This window comes from Cucurbita pepo, chromosome LG03, assembly GCF_002806865.2.
Source record: "Cucurbita pepo subsp. pepo cultivar mu-cu-16 chromosome LG03, ASM280686v2, whole genome shotgun sequence".
Taxonomy (NCBI): domain Eukaryota; kingdom Viridiplantae; phylum Streptophyta; class Magnoliopsida; order Cucurbitales; family Cucurbitaceae; genus Cucurbita; species Cucurbita pepo.
In genome coordinates, this window is record NC_036640.1 from 5734128 (window position 1) to 5751465 (window position 17338).

At 34.3% G+C, this 17338-nt stretch overlaps 1 protein-coding gene, 3 long non-coding RNA genes and 1 other non-coding gene across 5 annotated transcripts; 3 read left to right on the plus strand and 2 right to left on the minus strand.

Annotated features, from left to right (window-relative positions):
- Nucleotides 1-5832: 5832 nt before the first annotated feature.
- Nucleotides 5833-7141, plus strand: LOC111791260. The gene is made up of 2 exons (XR_002814623.1): nucleotides 5833-6066; nucleotides 6624-7141. It is a non-coding gene; the product is annotated as an uncharacterized LOC111791260 (long non-coding RNA).
- Nucleotides 7142-7231: 90 nt separating this feature from the next.
- On the minus strand, nucleotides 7232-7303 carry TRNAE-UUC. Its single transcript has one exon. It is a non-coding gene; the product is annotated as a tRNA-Glu (tRNA).
- Nucleotides 7304-10323: 3020 nt separating this feature from the next.
- On the plus strand, nucleotides 10324-11354 carry LOC111790166. The gene is made up of 4 exons (XR_002814454.1): nucleotides 10324-10495; nucleotides 10605-10670; nucleotides 10794-10836; nucleotides 11216-11354. It is a non-coding gene; the product is annotated as an uncharacterized LOC111790166 (long non-coding RNA).
- A 387-nt stretch (nucleotides 11355-11741) lies between these two features.
- Nucleotides 11742-13703, plus strand: LOC111790165. The gene is made up of 3 exons (XR_002814453.1): nucleotides 11742-12485; nucleotides 13247-13440; nucleotides 13577-13703. It is a non-coding gene; the product is annotated as an uncharacterized LOC111790165 (long non-coding RNA).
- LOC111790164 lies at nucleotides 12740-15552 on the minus strand. The gene is made up of 6 exons (XM_023671001.1): nucleotides 15053-15552; nucleotides 14633-14890; nucleotides 14377-14550; nucleotides 14179-14285; nucleotides 13791-14098; nucleotides 12740-13666 (listed from the first exon to the last, which is right to left on the minus strand). Exons 1-6 carry the CDS (start codon nucleotides 15185-15187, stop codon nucleotides 13371-13373), a joined length of 1278 nt encoding a protein of 425 aa, XP_023526769.1. The 5' UTR covers nucleotides 15188-15552; the 3' UTR covers nucleotides 12740-13370.
- Nucleotides 15553-17338: the final 1786 nt, after the last annotated feature.

Genomic DNA, 17338 nt, shown 5'->3' on the forward strand with positions numbered 1-17338 from the left:
AACTCTCGTATTGGGTGCCCTACTTTTATCAAAGTGCCTTTATCTAACCCTAAAATCATTCTTTTTTAAATATATGATTTTATTTTATTTTTGGCTAAATTAATTAAAATACCAATTTTATATTTTCGTCTATAAACATTTATTTTTTTAAATTTCATTAATATTCTTAAATTATTTAAAAAATTAAAAAAAATATAGTATCATGTTTCAAAAATACTCATAAACTTTAACTTACGAAATTTTTACTATTTTATAATTATTTTTTAAAATTAATTTAGATATTTCTAAATTTGGGTGGTTCCAATAACGGATTTTGGGGCTTTATTTTATTTAGTCCGAAAGAAAAGGAAATTGAAAAAAAAGGGAAAAAAATGAGGTCGTGCTTCTTCTACTTTATGTAGTCGTGTTCCGAGATCAATATCGGTCTCCATTTTACCTACTACCAATGATGCTTGGTCGTTGCCACGTGGCCCCCTTTCCCTTAATTTCCCTCCTTTTCTTTTTTATAAAAAAACACAATTCATTATTTCATCTCTCTTTATTTTATTGAAAGGATAAATTATTTATCGTTTATTTAGCTGACGAAATCGTGACGACACATTTTCTTTTTATTATTATTATTATTATTTTTAAAACTCCGAAATGTAAATGCTACGAACATAATAAACCTTAAAGAAAAAAGAAAGTTGCATGCATGGCAGTACGGAAGCTAAGCCCATTTCGTAAATCAAATGGGCTTCTCTATTTCCACTTCTTCTATTTCCAACATGGGCTTTAATTGGGCCTACAGAGTAGTCTTGGACTTGATGGTCACAATATTGTCCATGCATGCATGGAATGATATTTAATATTAAATTATAATTTACTCCATATATCATATTTACTGGTGGTGGATTAAGCAAATATTGTCGATAAAAATACTATGATATTTGCTCATTTCCTCCTATGACATGTAATATATGTTATATATACATACAAATATTGCAGTTTGATCTGTCATATGCCAATAAGGGTTTGTGAGTTTCACCTCGAATTTTGAAGCTTGTAGCTTTCTCGAAACTCAACCAAATGACATGATTCTTAGTTTGTTGAACTTAGTATGTAGAGAACTTCGAACTTGTTTAAGGGAGTAGAAGCAACTGGGGCTACACTCGGGAGATAAGTATGACAGAAGTCACTTGAGGAGAGAGAAAATGCAAAGATAAAATCGTTGGAAAGAAGAAGTTTGACCTAACTAGCCTCGTTTAGTTCAATTCGACTGGCTTTGCCTCAAATGTCTCGAATATACTTATTTTGNTTTTTTTTTTTTTTTTTTTTTTTTTTTTTTTTTTTTTCAATTTCATCGCTTATCATAGTTTTTTGTGATGTAGGATATTTTTGAAGAATTTCATAATATTTGGAATTTTTGGAAGACCTGAACGTGTGTAAAAAGTAAAAAGTGTCACGCATACAATGTAATGGTACCTCATAACTTCAAATTTACCTATTGAAAGCATGTATTAGGAAGCCTATTATCAAGATTTGAGCATGAAATAAGTTGAATTGATGTATGTGAGAGCACGTTAAACATTATGATACAGGCTTTTCGAGAAATATAAATACAAACAACCATGGTGGAAATATCTTTTCATAAAAACATCATGGTATGGCCTTGGGCTCTGCTTTCCATTCCGGGCAGGGTTAGATGTGGAGTACTTTCCTATACACGACCCACGCACATGCACATGGTCCCACCAGGCGGGCTTGTATATGTACCTTCTAGACCTTGCTTGTCAGACTAGCACAAGCTCACGTTGTCAGACACCATAGTGGGGGAAAAAGTCGTATAATATCCTGGTGAATATAAATATCACAAAGGTACGAGCCTATACAAAACATAGCGAGGAAGTATCTCGATGCACGTGTCATACGCCCTAAATTTGTGTGAAATCCAAGCTTGTTTGGTTACACACATCGTTTGTGCTTGCATATTCAATCTTCTGCGACCAAACCGACTTGCTTTTACACTAGGCCAAGTCATTTGGCTCGACCTTTTCTCTACTCCGGGCTAATGTCTCTCTTTGCAATGTTGCATCACATATGTCATCTTAGTTCCCAATTAGCATGACCTATATGTCTTGACGCCATCCCAAGTCACGAATGTCGTCAACCATCACAACTCACTCGCTCATGTCATCGAGAATGGGCCCACATGTCATTCATAATATTGGGATATCTCAAATATCCATCCATCTAAGTTCTATAGAGGAATTCGACCCTCCCGTGTCCATGTCATGTGATGTCATTTACAGACTCCGTACTGGATAGCGGGTGTATAATCCAACCTCCAACGCATGGGCCGATGCGCAATAATGGCACACCTATGCCTACCAATACTGTCCTTGTAAACCCCATTTCAAAGGAAGTCACCCAACACACTCGTCTCGCAACGTTCATCCTCGTTGTAACACACGTATATGCCACATGGTGAGTTTGCTTAGGCCACAGGATCCTGGGGTGGTGGAGAGCGGACACTATGCCTCCCCTCACATTAAGGCACGACCAATTATATGTTGATCACCCTCTTGTTGATCAGAATTGTCTTCATCATATTGATCCGCACGTTATGGAGGTGGTGGAATTCTCTAGCTTGATTGTGAATCTACAATCTTCCTATTCGATCTGTCAACTCCTCTATTTCTCAAATTAGTTTTTTCATGGTTAGTTGTTGTGCTTCTTTCATTCGGGAATCAGTAATGTTAGGATTATCTTATGGACTTGCCATACTACAAAAGAAAGTAAAAGAAAGAAAAAAAAAGGACCTCACAAGCGCTCCCTCATGTGTGTTGACTCGTGTCAACACTAAGTCAATGTATCACTCCCTTACAAACTCACCCTTACAATGGAGCACACACCAATCAAACTCCAAAACAAATTGGTTTATGAGGCAAACTATATTCCAGAGGTAAGTGCAATTCAAAGTGATTAGACAACTCAACACACAAACAAGGGTATTAAAAGAGCAATCTAAATAACAACAAATAAATGAGTTAAAGAAAGAAGACGAGTAAACATAATTCTTGGCCAAGTAATAAATATGAACGTTTAATTTACCCTTAGTAACAAATGAGAATTTGAACAATTTTTTCTTCACTTCTTTCTTGAAATTTATATTGCATGGTTGATATTTTGATTTATATCACATATAACATATATCATATTATAAACATAACATAGCACACATCAAGCAATCATAAAACACGACACGTGCCCTACATGTTTATCATACGACAAACAAATCATCCAACCAAACCAACCGTAAAGTCACTTGCTTAGTTTGTCTAAGCCAAAATCATTAAATACACTTCGTGGCTAGTCCGATCCTACTCTTCCAAGCAAATTAATTGGCTCTAAATGACTAAGGCTTGTCAAAGGAGTAATCAAACATAAACTCAAGAAAAAGCCACTTCTTTTGAACCCTTTTTTAGAGGTAATTATTTAATTATGAGAACCTCACCTTTTTCTTCGCCCTTTACCCATCACTAACAACGTCCGACAACCTCTCATTTCCTTAACATTTCCATCTATATTGGTTCATTTAAATTTAGCTTNATAAAATTCGTTCGTAATTATAAACCTCCTTCTTAGAATCTATTGAAGGGGGCTTCGGCTCGGGACAAGAGCAGAGCTCTACCCACTGAGCTATATTCCTCGAGTCTAAGATGGACGACGTCAAAGATAACAGACGCTAGCAGTTTCGAATGAAACTTTATTTTTCAAAAAGTTGTATTTTATTGGGAAGGATAGAACCAGAGCTATCACCTTTTTTTCACTGTTTAAAATAAATGTGTTAATATAGTGATGAAATATCTCTATTTGCAACAAANAAAAAAAAAAAAAAAAAAAACTTTGAGCTTAATGTAATTTGAGATTCCATATAGACTTTGACCAACAAAATGAGGTTCTAGCATAAAATTCGTTCGCAATTATAAACGTCCTTCTTAGAATCTATTGAAGGGGGGCTTCGGCTCGGGACAAGAGCAGAGCTCTACCTACTGAGCTATATCCCCGAGTCCAAGATAGACGACGTCAAGAAGAATAGACGCTAGCAGTTTCGAATGAAACTTTATTTTTGAAAAGGTTGTATTTTATTGGGAAGGATAGAACCAGAGCTATCACCTTTTTTTCACTGTTTAAAATAAATGTGTTAATATAGTGATGAAATATCTCTATTTGCAACAAAAGCCCCCACCAAAGAGTTCATGGAAAATTAAAACTTTTCCTCTCCCCTCTTGGCTCTTTCTAGGGTTGGCAGCCTAAAGTAGAAAATTAATCATTCTTTTTTGTGTTTGTTTGAAGTCATAATAATTGGGTCAAGATGTAACATACTCCGATTAAGGATAGAAAATTGACCACGATGCAATTAAAATGGGATAAAGTTTACCTGAATCAACGCGACTGATTATACATTTTTGAAATTGAATCAATTAAAAAAGTCAAATTTGGTTGTTTTTACAACTTCTTAAATTTTGTACGATCTGTCATATTATGAATTGAATTAATAAATGGGCCAAGAGAGTTTGATCTAGCAACTTGTACTCGTATACATGTGTGTACATATATAGACACTAAGATATTGACTATAACATATCAGTGTGCTAGAATCATGTGCATCTTTTCAAAAAACGTGCCTGAAACATAGCCCAAATGTAGTATAGTTACCTTATCACCATTATAAACTTACAATGTGCATGAAGTCCTATTGAAAATCATTTTACCTTGAATGTGATGTGAATAACATCAACTAAACATAAAACTACTGTTATAAACATGTAACACAGTAAAAAAGAAACCTAATCCTTTAATTATGAACCAAATCATAGACTAAAAATGGGAAATTGTATGATAATTGTATTTCTTTACCTTCACAATACTATCTCTATTAGAATGTGACTTTTTGATAAAGTCCAAAGCAAAACCATGAGAGTTCGTACTCAAAGTGAACAATATCATACCATTACAGAGAGTCGTGTTGATCTAACAAATTCGAATTTTATAAATTTAATTATCACTAATAACCCATCGTGTTGATCTAACAAATTCGAATTTTATAAATTTAATTATCACTAATAACCCAATTAATAATATTATATTTAAAAGAATTTAGGTTTAAAAAATGGTTTATTTATTTATTTATTTGAAATGATTAAATATATTAATAATAATTATTATATATATTTATTTATGTTAAAAAGGGTAAAGCTTTTAATTGAAAACCCACCAAGAGGTTCATAAACTTTTATTTATATAAATTCTCATTAATTATTATACAAAAGCAGAATGATATTAAAAACAAATCTAAAAAGTTATATATTCTTTATGGCTTATGCTTTTTATTATTTATTTATTTTTAATATAAAGGAATTAAACAAAAGTTGGGAATTTTCAAATTTTAGTTAGAATTATGTTTAACTATATTGGAATATAATTTTAGATTTTAGTTTTGAGGGGATATTAATTTTTCTATTTATTTAAAATATTCAAAAGAAATACTCAAAATTATCCGTTGGATTGAATTAAAAACTTAGGTTAAGTTGAGTTAACAAATTATATTATAAGGTGAGGAATAATGGAAGTCTTAATCATGGAAAGAAAAGTGTATCTTTAGTGTATATTGTATTATTCCCCTTTAATTAATACACATTACCAAAATAATAAATACATACATTTAATTTAATTTAATTTAATTTAATTTAAAACTTTAGAGAACATTTTAATTAATTATGGTTTGGTCACGTGTCGGTGGACTTCTTTCATTATATATATTAACAACCTCTCATTACTCTCATTTCCATACTCTTTCTTCTTTCTCTCTCTACAAAAACAGTGCTGTGGGTGGTGGTCGCCCGCCGAGTCTGGCTGAGCTAGGGTGTCGATTCAGCGGCGGCGGTGGGTGGTTGTTCAGGAAGAGGAAGAAGAAGATTGAAATTAAAGGGTGTGTTGTAATGGGTTTTTGGCGTCAGATTATTTTTCCGGTACGGCGTGTTTGGCTCGCCGTCTATGGCCGTCTTAAAGCTCGCAAAAATGGTCAGTTTTTTTGTTCCCTTTTTGCCCTCCTCTTCGTCCGTACACTTTTTTTTTTATTATCGCATAATTTTTAATTTTAGAATCGGATTTTTTTTAATTATAGTAATAATTAATGAAATTTATTGCATAATTATATATATATGAGGGAAAAAATGGATTAATTTAATTGAGTTTTAAGGACATTCAAAACAAAATAAAAATTTGATAAATTTTAATTTTCTTATTTATCAAAAAAATGGTGGGTTATTATTATTATTATTATTATTTATTTATGGTAATTAAAATTAAGAAAAATAAGGGATTTAATTAATTAATTAACTTTATAAAGGTGGATTGGATAAAGATGAGATAAAGCAATTTTTTATGCTTCCATGTCACATAGCATTATTAATGGCTTGAAAAAAGAGGAAATTTTGTGTCTTTTTTTTTTTTTTTTTCAAACAAAGATGCTTCCAACAAGGAATCAGATTCATATGGCTTACTCTTTTGTACCACTTCTTATTCTTATTGTTGCACGTCGAAATTACACTATTATTGAATTTTTAATAGTTCGACAGATGAAGGACTTGTGAAACTTTACGACGATGTAGAAACGTGTGGCTATCAAGATGTAAAGGTTATGTGGGAAATATTGAAGCAATCAGAAGCTGAGTTGATCAATCATCACCACCAGACAAGGCGTAAACATAAGCCGTTTTGGAAGGATTTTTTGTGGTCTAACTCTAACTCTGACTCAACTACTAGTACAACTAAAATGATGCCTTTTCCGACTTTTAGCCCCATTTCGTAGGGTGATAAGTATAAGGGTCTCTAGTCTTAAATTTCCTCGAACAATATAAAAATATAGTGTAAATAGAAATAATAATTGCATCGAAAAGGTTTCTAAACAAAGAAAAAAAAGCTCAAATTAATACTTGGGCCAATCATCTTCACTTTTGTTAAAAGGTTCTTTTTTCTTCCTTGTGTTGGAGTTTTCAATATTTGCTTCAAAGGACGATCTTACATGAGCCAAGATAGTGAAATATTGGAGTTAGAGATAACCACGGGATAGAATCAAAGATCATTGTTTCTGTTACGATATATTATAAGATAAGAATGAGATATGAAGTATTTATATTATATGAAAGTGAGATGATGTTTGTCAAAGTGACCCTCTGGCCAAGTTTTCCATTGCCGGGAATTGAACCCGGGTCTCCTGGGTGAAAGCCAGATATCCTAACCACTGGACAACAATGGATGTTTCTTTGTCTCAATGCCTCTAAACTTGTCAATGGTCATACAAATATCCAAAATATAAAACAATGGGACCAAGTTTTCCATTGTCGGGAATTAAACTCACGACTCTTGGATGACAATGAATGTTTCTTTGTCTTCAACGTCTCTAAACTTCTCGATGGTTATACGAATATCTAAAATATAAACGATATGGATTAAGGATCAAATTCAAATAAAATGGTACAATGATACCAAGTTTTCTATTGCCAAGAATTGAACCCAAGAGACGTGAATGATACCAAGTTTTCTATTGCCAAGAATTTAACCACTGGACGACAATAGATGCTTCTTTGTCTCAACGCCTCTAAACTTCTCAATGGTTGTACAAATATCCAAAATATAAAAATATGCTATAAAATGCTAACTTGGTGCCAAGTTGATATCCTAACCACTCGACGACAATGGATATTTCTTTGTCTCAATGTCAGTAAACTTCTCGGTCGTACAAATATCCATAATATAAACAATAAGGATTTTAAAAATAGTGGTACCAATGGTTATACCAATATAATATCCTATCCAAATATCTCATAAAATGGTACAATAATATCATATTTTCCATTGCCAAGAATTGAACTCCTAAGTCTCGTAGGTGAAAGCTATATATCCTTACCGCTAAACAACAATGGATATTTCTTTGTCTTAAAAATGTTGAAATGTGAAACTGATGTCATGGGCTCATATAGGTTGACTTTGATTTTAAATGACAGAATCAAACTTTCATTAACGATATATTCGTGACAATGACTTAAGCTAATCAGGTAAGTGACCTTACTATCGGTATGGTTATATTTGATGTTGACACGTGCCCTGTGGTTCTGCACGTGTCATATATATTGATAAGTGTGAATTGTTTGTGAATCAATATGCTTATGATATGTTATGTATATGTTATGATATGTGAATGGTATGATAATAATTACGGTACAATGTGTTCAATGATATGTTTGAGATAGGATATGAGAAGAATACACTAAACGCAATGTAACGATAGGAGTATCATGAAACTTTAAGGTTAGGTTACTATTGAAGTGCTATGGATATGAGAGATTGAGAAAAACGATATGGTCACGATCGATTCATAAGATAATACGATTAGGTTACAGGTAGAAAGTGATAGAATTATGATAGATTGATAGAACGATAGTGTTAGGATACGTTACTGTTACGATATGACTAAGGTAAGTTCATGTAATGATATGACTATGATATGTATAAGAACATTAAGGCTATGATAAGTTAGGGAACGATATGACCACGAAGTGTTTCCGATATGATATAATTATGATACGACATGTGAATGAAGGATATATATATGTTGTCATATGATATGAAATATATTATGGTACGAGAAATGTGATAAATTGACATGTTTAGGATATGATATATTGTGATGCAATATGTCATGGTGATATGTATATGATAAAATGTTATGTTAAAAACAAGGAACGATATGTTATGTCTCCTAAATTGTGTGTATACAACATGATATGAATGACATGAAATCACGATAAATGAGGACTGATAGCGGGTTATATTTAATAATGTTGAAAACGAAAAAATATTGGAACCTCATGCATTATGTGTGTTCATGCATTGAGGGATACCCTTATTCCATCATGAGGGTATAGACGCGTACATCACTAGGCAGGTGAAGTATCATTACGTTTTACATAATGCTGCCGTGACGGTTACTAATTCTAATGGGTATCCGACATAAGGAGCTACTAGAGCAGGCTTGCCCGATAAGAAAAAGGGTCCAGCAGTGTGCGAACTATCTGGTCAGCCCGTACTCGCACATATGGGCGGTGTGTAGAGTATATGGTACACATCTAAGCTGCCCATTAGGATAGTGTCGTAGGAAAATAGACTCATATGATAGGTCCCGTCATTGCATTTGCATGTTCTTGCATTTAACCCCCAATAGTGGGTTCACTTACGAGTATTTCTTGAAATACTCAAGCCACGTGCTACCTCTATTTCAGATTAAGGCAAGACATTTCTGTACGGCTAACGACGACATCGCAACTCGAGACCATGACACATGCATAGAGTAGTCGTATTTATTTTCTTAGCTTTAGACTAGAATAGAATGTTTTTAATTTAAAGGTTTATTTATATTATTTAGTCTTTTGTTGTGTCGTTTTTTGAGGCGTTATCAAAACACACAAGTCTATGGCTGTGTTTTAAGCTGAAGGTTATGTTTTATGAAATTTTAAATGAAGTATTTCCGCATTTAATTTTCATGATATGTGTACACTAGCGACCTTAAATTAAATAGAAAATTTTGAGTCATTACACTATGCTTGGGTCTTTACATATGAACTATGTGATATCAAAGAGTTATTCCCTATACCAACAAGATACATTTTCTTTTTCATGGCTCAATCATAGATAACATAACCATGTTGCATGGATCCATTTTTTTGTGCTTGGAAAAGCAATCCTTTTCTTACAACCTCCCATATAAGAGTTCTTCTTCTCATCACAGACACCTTCCTATAAAATGAATCAAAGTTCAATAATAAAAGTGTAATAACTACTCTTGCTTGTGCAAACATTATGTATTATAAAATCAATCCAAGAAAAAGTTAGAAATAATTACGTTAATGATCAAAATGAAGAATAAAGAAAATTCGTTTCTAAATTTGAGATTCAAATCAATACACAAGATGTTTGATCAATACCATTTGTATGACTCTAGCAAGTAAATTCTAAACATAAGAATTTGCAAAATAAAAATTTAACTCCGAATGAATTTAAAATAAAAACTCTATTCTTTTGTTAGGTCTAGAATGAAAATAAAAAACTTTATATAATATTTGAACACTTTAACCTAGGTGAGTTAAATACACGTATAACCTCCGTAACCTCTTAATTCTTTTAAAATTTAAGTTATTATTAAAATATTTTAAGAAAAAAAAAAAAGGAAAGATAAAAATATTTTTATTTCTTTAAAAGCTTATAGCGGGGCATTGCTGTATGAGTTACGGAGATGGAGATGGAGATGGAGATGGAGATAAAGCCTCAACTCCCGTGACAATTGTAGAGCCGTTCTTCGTCCACCTGATCTGCGGCCTGCCTTCTGGATTGCTCGTTATATCTACTCTACCGATCGCATCTCCGATCCTTCTCGCACTCTCTCTTGATTAGGGTACGTCTTCTCTCAACTCGCTTCAACTTCATCCCTCCTCTTCCTCAGGTTTCTGTTTTCGAATCTGCTTTCTACATTTTGAAGGATCTATCTTCTTCTCCTTGTTCAGGCTGTTGATTGTCCGATTGTGATTCTTCTTTACAACCGGTATCGTACGGACCGAAAGCAATTCTCGGTATAGTTGACTCTCTTTGCTTGTATCACTTTACTCTATTTGTTCGTGGGAAAAAAAGGTGTGGAGTGTTATGGAACCAAATAACGAATTAAAATTTGGACTGTGTTCTGTGCGAATTTGCAGTACTTGAAGGCTGTGGCGTGAGGCATACTTGGACTCCCTGCTGGTTAGTATGTAAAAGCTCATTCCACTTGCCTTCTTTTGATTTTTATTAGTTTAGATTGATAATAAATGAAACAAGCATTCATAAGGAAGCCCTCTCAAAAGAATGAGTCCTCATTGTGCAAAATAGAACCTTAGAAAAATATGAAATGGCTCAAATTTGTGTTAAGTCGTTAACTACTTCTCAGATAGCGTATGGCTCAAATTTGATATGAAATGAGACTTCAAATGTCGTGCTGTGAGAGTTTTTAAAAGTGTCAGAAGGAAGGATTGTAATAGTTGTTATAGCCATTTTTATTTTTCTTATCCAAATGATATATAGCTGTTTGGTTCTGCTCGCTGAACATGTCATAATCGGATCGATGTGGCCTTTTCTTATGCAGGTGCTATTATTAATGCTTTTGGAGCAATAGTTCTAGGCGCTCCTACTGGTGCTTCGTACGTGAATGATGTTGGATGATGAAAGTCGCACATCTGCTAATTTAGGGAATGATCATAGGTTTATAATCAAGAAATACTCTGTCCATTGAGCTGAGGCCTTTTGGGGAAGTCCAAAGCAAAGCCATGAGACCTTATGCTCAAAGTGGACAATATCATACCCATTGTGGAGAGTCGTGTTCGTTTAACATGGTATCAAGAGCCATGCCCTAAACTTAGTCGTGCCAATAGATTGGTAAATCCTCAAATATCGAATGAAGGACTCCAAAAGAAAAAGGAGTGAAGCCTCCTTGAAGGCAGTAAAAAATGACTAAGACTCCAAAGGAGTCGAGCCTCGATTAAGGGGAGGCGCATTTTGTTCGAGGGGAGGTGTTGGATGATGAAAGTCCCACCTCGGCTAATTTAGGGAATGATCATGGGTTTATATAATCAAGGAATACTCTCTCCATTGAGCTGATGCCTTTTGAGGAAGCCCAAAACAAAGCCGTGAGAGCTTATGCTCAAAGTGGACAATATCATACCATTATGGAGAGTCGTGTTTGTCTAACAAATGAGTGATTGAAAAGCTATACTTTTCATCTTCCATGGATTGCAAGATTTGAATAATATGGTTTGAATGGAAGATCTAATCCAGAATTTGTCCTACAAATAAGTCAAGATCTGCTCTCACTTACTGCTGGTATTTTATCCCCAACCATTTGTGGGAACACTACGTTTCCCTTTTCTTTCAATCCATATTGCGAATATTTCGAGTGGAATTCAAATTGGGAAGAAGATTAATCATCAGTAGCATCATTCGTCATGGTTGATTGTTTTATCATTATGACTAGTGACGCTCCACACGTCTTAACTTTGTCGAGGCTGAGTCATGATGATCATTACATTTGTTACTTTATGTGCTTTCATATACATGCTCTGAGTACTTCTCCTTCGCACAGATACTTCTCAAAGACCCTTAACTGGCCTCCAGACATATTATCCTCTTCCTTCTCGGTCTGTTCAGTTAAAATATCTACTTGACGTGGATGCATTCTTTTACTTGTAAGATGTTTAGTCAACATACAATAAGGTGAATACAAACTTAAAATAAAATTTTTATGTGCAATTGCAGGCCAAATGGAACTGTTGATCACATGCTATACATTCCAGCTCATGGTGCCATTATTGGAGAGTGGTTTTGCGCGTAGTCCACTTGATTGGGAAAGGCCACGGCAGGTACTTGTTCTTCTGCATCTTTGTTTTCCGCATAAAACTTGGGCATGTCAAACCTCAATGACATTCAATAATGTCAATTCACAATCTCTAGTTTGAACCAAGATTTTTAAAATATTACATGATTTCAAGGAATCTAAAGAAAAAAGAGTGGATTCAAGTCTACTTATATCTTCTAACCCATGGAAATTTAGTGATAGAAAGCTAGATGATAGTGCATAGTTTTTCTTGGATCTATTCGTGATTTCTAGGCATCCTAAGAGAGAAGAACGAGTCAAGTTCGCTCATTTCAAACTTGTGAACTTAAAAAAGAATAATTCAATAGATAATCTATGTGACCATGGTGTTGTATGGGATTTGAACAAGATTTCAGGATTTAGTATCAAAAAATATCTCAACCTGCCTCGTAGGTTTACAAAGTCGAGACAAGAAAGAGAAGCTTCGCCATTGGTCGATATAGGCACATATATAATAAGCACCCTGCTTATGTTTACACAAGTTGACTTCTGAAGAGGCACCTGTTATTAACTACACATAATGGGACGATAGGGGTAATCCTTTGTTCTTTTCAGCAGAGACCGGATTTAGAGGCTTTTCTAGGTTCTCCATTTACAAGATGAACCGAAGTAAAGGCTTTATAGCACGGTCATCAGAACCATCATCGAACAAGTTGAACAAAAACCGAGGGAGAGCAGCTATTCTTGGAAGGTTAAGCAGCAACCCACCCACCTAATCGTTCCTTAACATCGAGCCATTGCGTGCAGGGAAGCCTTCTTGCAAATGGGTTTGGTGTTGCTGCACCGATGTTGAGGCTATTATGACCAGGTTTTGGTTTACGAAGTTCTAGACATTGAGGAATATCCTTCTGCAGAAGACAACATAGGGAATTCAGCCTGGACATGATGGTCTGTGTTCACCAGAGTCGGATGCATGTTCAGAATCACCAAAAAGATACTGTGTAAGTCCCTCCGTGCCCTCTCTGCTTTGTTGATTTTCTTCAGAAAACATGTAGCCGTTGCGTGTCATCTGCTGTGATAGGCAGTGTTCAATATGACTGAAAAAATCACTAACAGACATTGATGGACGGACTCCAGGAACAATGACTTGATCCCATTTGTTGAACAGTCTTGAACTTTCTGATCCATGGTTTCTCAATTCTTCAATCGTCATGCGAGCTTCCAGCCCTGAAATGTATAGTTAGCAAGTCAAATTATTTGCAGAGCTAAGGGAAAAAGGCAGCAGCTTGAAGACAGAATTAAAACATGGATGTTTTGGTGGAACCATCATTCATTGTATTCATATCGTTACCTGAGTTAGATGATCGAGATTGCTCAGAATATTCTTCAGAAGCACCAGCAAGACACTCATGTTCTTTAATGGTGGAAGGTGATCGAGTTCCAGATGATGACACCATACCTAAACTAAAGAAAGTAGCTCCCTCCTCCCTCTTCAAATCAATTCCTTCTTCGGATTCATTTGAACCATTGGTCTTAAAATATGGACATTCCAACACAATATCTGGCTGTTGGCTTAAAAAGTTGAGACGAGGATCGCAACGTATGAGCTTCTCAAAATGCTTGTTTAACAAGCCCTGTGAACACTGCAGGAAATGCTTTCTGCAGGAGTATACAGAAATAGAATCAATGTTAAAAAAGACCCAAATTGTCAGGCTGAGCAACAGAAATGAATCAGGCACCTGTGTCTGCTTGCTTCTCCACCAGTGAAGTCAGCTGTTGTTTGCCATAAAGTATGCTTCTTAGGCTGTGGATTTATTTCCCTAAAGAAAAGGGGCTGTCTCGCCAGCTGCAAAACAGAATGAGGAACACAATGGTAAACACCTATGAAGTACAGGCTGCAAATCCCACAGCTTGATGAAGGAAACAATGTAACTCACTACGACATCCAAAGTCCCGAGACCGTCATTGGCATAAGTCGCCTTGAGGTCGATGATATCTGACCATTGGATTTCAATCTTGTTCTTAAGATTCCCATCTAGAAGTTCCCAAACCAACTTATGCTTGGCGAAGTAACACTTCGCCACTAGATCTCCTTCGTATCTCGACTTATACTGCAACTCAAGAAAACCAGAACCACAATTAAGAATAAAGTTGTAAGCAGGCAAGCAGCCAAAGGGTAAACAAGATAAGTACCTCCCAAGTACCAATCTTGAGAATTAACGCAGGGAAGTTAGAAGCCTTGAGCTTGTCTGCAGTACTAAAACCATTGGCTCCCTTCTGCTCCTTCTTGCTTAAAGTCGCTAATTCAGCAGTTTCCTGTGACAGTTTTGCTTGAATCAAATCCAACAAAGACGGACTCTTTTTTAGGCTCAAACCCAATGGACTTGGCTCATCCAGAGGATTGTACGGAGTGGACGATATGGAAAACGCATTGGCTTCTGATGTCCACCTCTGCATATTCAAAAACAAAATCAGAAAAGCAAAACCCTGTTGTGAGTTCAAATATCATCCACAAAGTACTCTGTTTTGTATTACCGCCACAAAAGAACCAGAAAGAATCGCTTATTCTAAGAACAATTTGAACCAGATGATGAGAGAAAATCAGAGCAATACCTGAGAAGAGGACTCGGATTTGGAACGCTTGTGAAACTGATCGTGTCGGTCGTCAAAAGAATCCTCAACCTCCTTCTTCAGCCTCTTCGTCGTCGTCGGAATATTCTCCGTGCCCGAATTCATCAGCTGAACCATCTAGCCGGCGGAAAAGACCAGCGATTGTTGAAAAACTCAGTCGGAGCAAAAGTCGAGCTACAGCGAGTGAGTGAGGAGGTGTGGGAAATCTCCGGCGGCAAAATCGCAGTGGGTTTATGTTGTTTCTCTTTGTAGAAGGTTAACAGCTACGTTCGGTTTCCAATTCGGTGGAGGAAGAAGCGCAGTGGCACACCCCCTTCAAACTTATAGAGCCTCTGCAGACGGCAAACTCAATTGACTTAATTGCCCTCGCCCCCGCCCCGGCCCCCGCCCCCGCCCCCAAATCCAAGCCTCCACGTCAGCCGCCATTCCAGTCCATTCGGGACTGTCCCGTTAATTACAAACTCTGGATTTTGTAATTTTATTTTATTATTATTTTTTTTTTAAATAATAAAAAGTTATTTGGATAATTTTCTTGGTGAAAATAGCGGCCAGAGGATGAAGAGTGAGACACTATTTTGGTTAAGCTTTGTCGTTTTATTGGGAGGCACGTGGCAGCACGCGAGGAAAACATGGGACCCGCCTGGCAATGTTCCTCATGGTAAGTGATTGCGGCTTCCCGTATTAGATTTTGGTTGGATTTGGACAAATGTGAAACGTGTCGAAAACTTTTTGCACACGTAAGTGCATTCCGTCCACGTGGTGTGATTTTGGACTATGCTGTAGAGTGGGACCCAATTGTGGATAAGGTTTGAACACCAAGGCACCGTTTTTCAATTTTTTTTTAAATTTTTTTTCTTTTTTTTAAAAAAAGAAAATTCATTTTCAAAGAATCCACAAAAATTGGGAGAAATATTCCTTCACGCCCCCACTCTCAAGCTCCCTTAAATTTTAAATTTGACTTTGATTATAATATATTAATATTATTTCAGTTATTTTAAATATTACATTAGGTTTTTAGTACCTGACAGGTTCCCTTGTCGTAAACGGAACTAATATATAATTAATTAGTTCATTAGAAAAGTTTATAATTCACATATTATATAAAAGTTTATATGAACATTTTATCCAACACTTAAGTTTGATGTATTTTGTGAAGCAACTACTTTTTAAATATATATATATATATATATATATATATATATATATATATATGTATTATATTAGTCTTTTTAAAAAGTAGTTGACTATTAATAGAGCATTTCCTAATTAAGAATTAGAATAAAAATTGTGGGACCCAATTTATTGATTTATTTTTGTGTTTTCTAAAGTTAGGAATGGGAATAAAACGTTAAATTATTTCAAAATTTGAGAATCTCATTCTTATTCTACTAATTTAATTTTTATGGTTTATTTTTTCTACCCTCTTTTATTTAATTTGTGGAAACAGCTTTTTAACTAGATACGAGTAGAAAAAGATTTTTTCTTGTTAATTAAATAATATATACTTACATACATATATGTTTTTTTTTTTTCATGTTAAAAGATTTTTTTATTCTAAATTTTTTTAGGATAAAAATAACAAATTCACTAAATTGTACTTTTCTCCATTGGGAGTTTCAAACTTCCCAACCATAATGTTTTATATATTTTAATATTTGTTATCCATAGAAAAGAATAATAAAAGGGGAGATTTGATGTATAAATTCACTTTTAAATATTATATTTACTTTTAACTTATTTAAGCTTATTCTTTTAGTTTAATAATTATAGAATAAGGATGGAATCTTTGACCTCACCGAACATATAGATATTTTGACTTAAAAAAATAGACAGAGATTAGGGTATTCACTTCATTGGGTTGGTATATATTATTTTTATTAATCCTTTTTTTTTAATCTAAACCATCGGTTAAAATCAATATTTAGACTAAATTGGACTAAGTTTTATTTATTTATTTTTCTTTTTTTTTCCGGTTTATTTATCTTTATTTATTTTTATAAGAAAGTGAAAGTTTATTTATATAAAACATCTATGGTTTATTTTCAAACATCAATTTCAATTTTTTTTTATGAAATTACATTCGAAGAATAATATGTAATTTTTATTTTTTTATTTTTATTTATTTTTTATTTTTTATTTTTGTAAATTGTTGGAAAACAAATCATCAAAAAATATATATATATATATATATATATAAACTAAATACTTTTAAATTAATAATATGTTCGGGCTATCAACCCAAACTAATTTTATTTGAACGAAATGTTT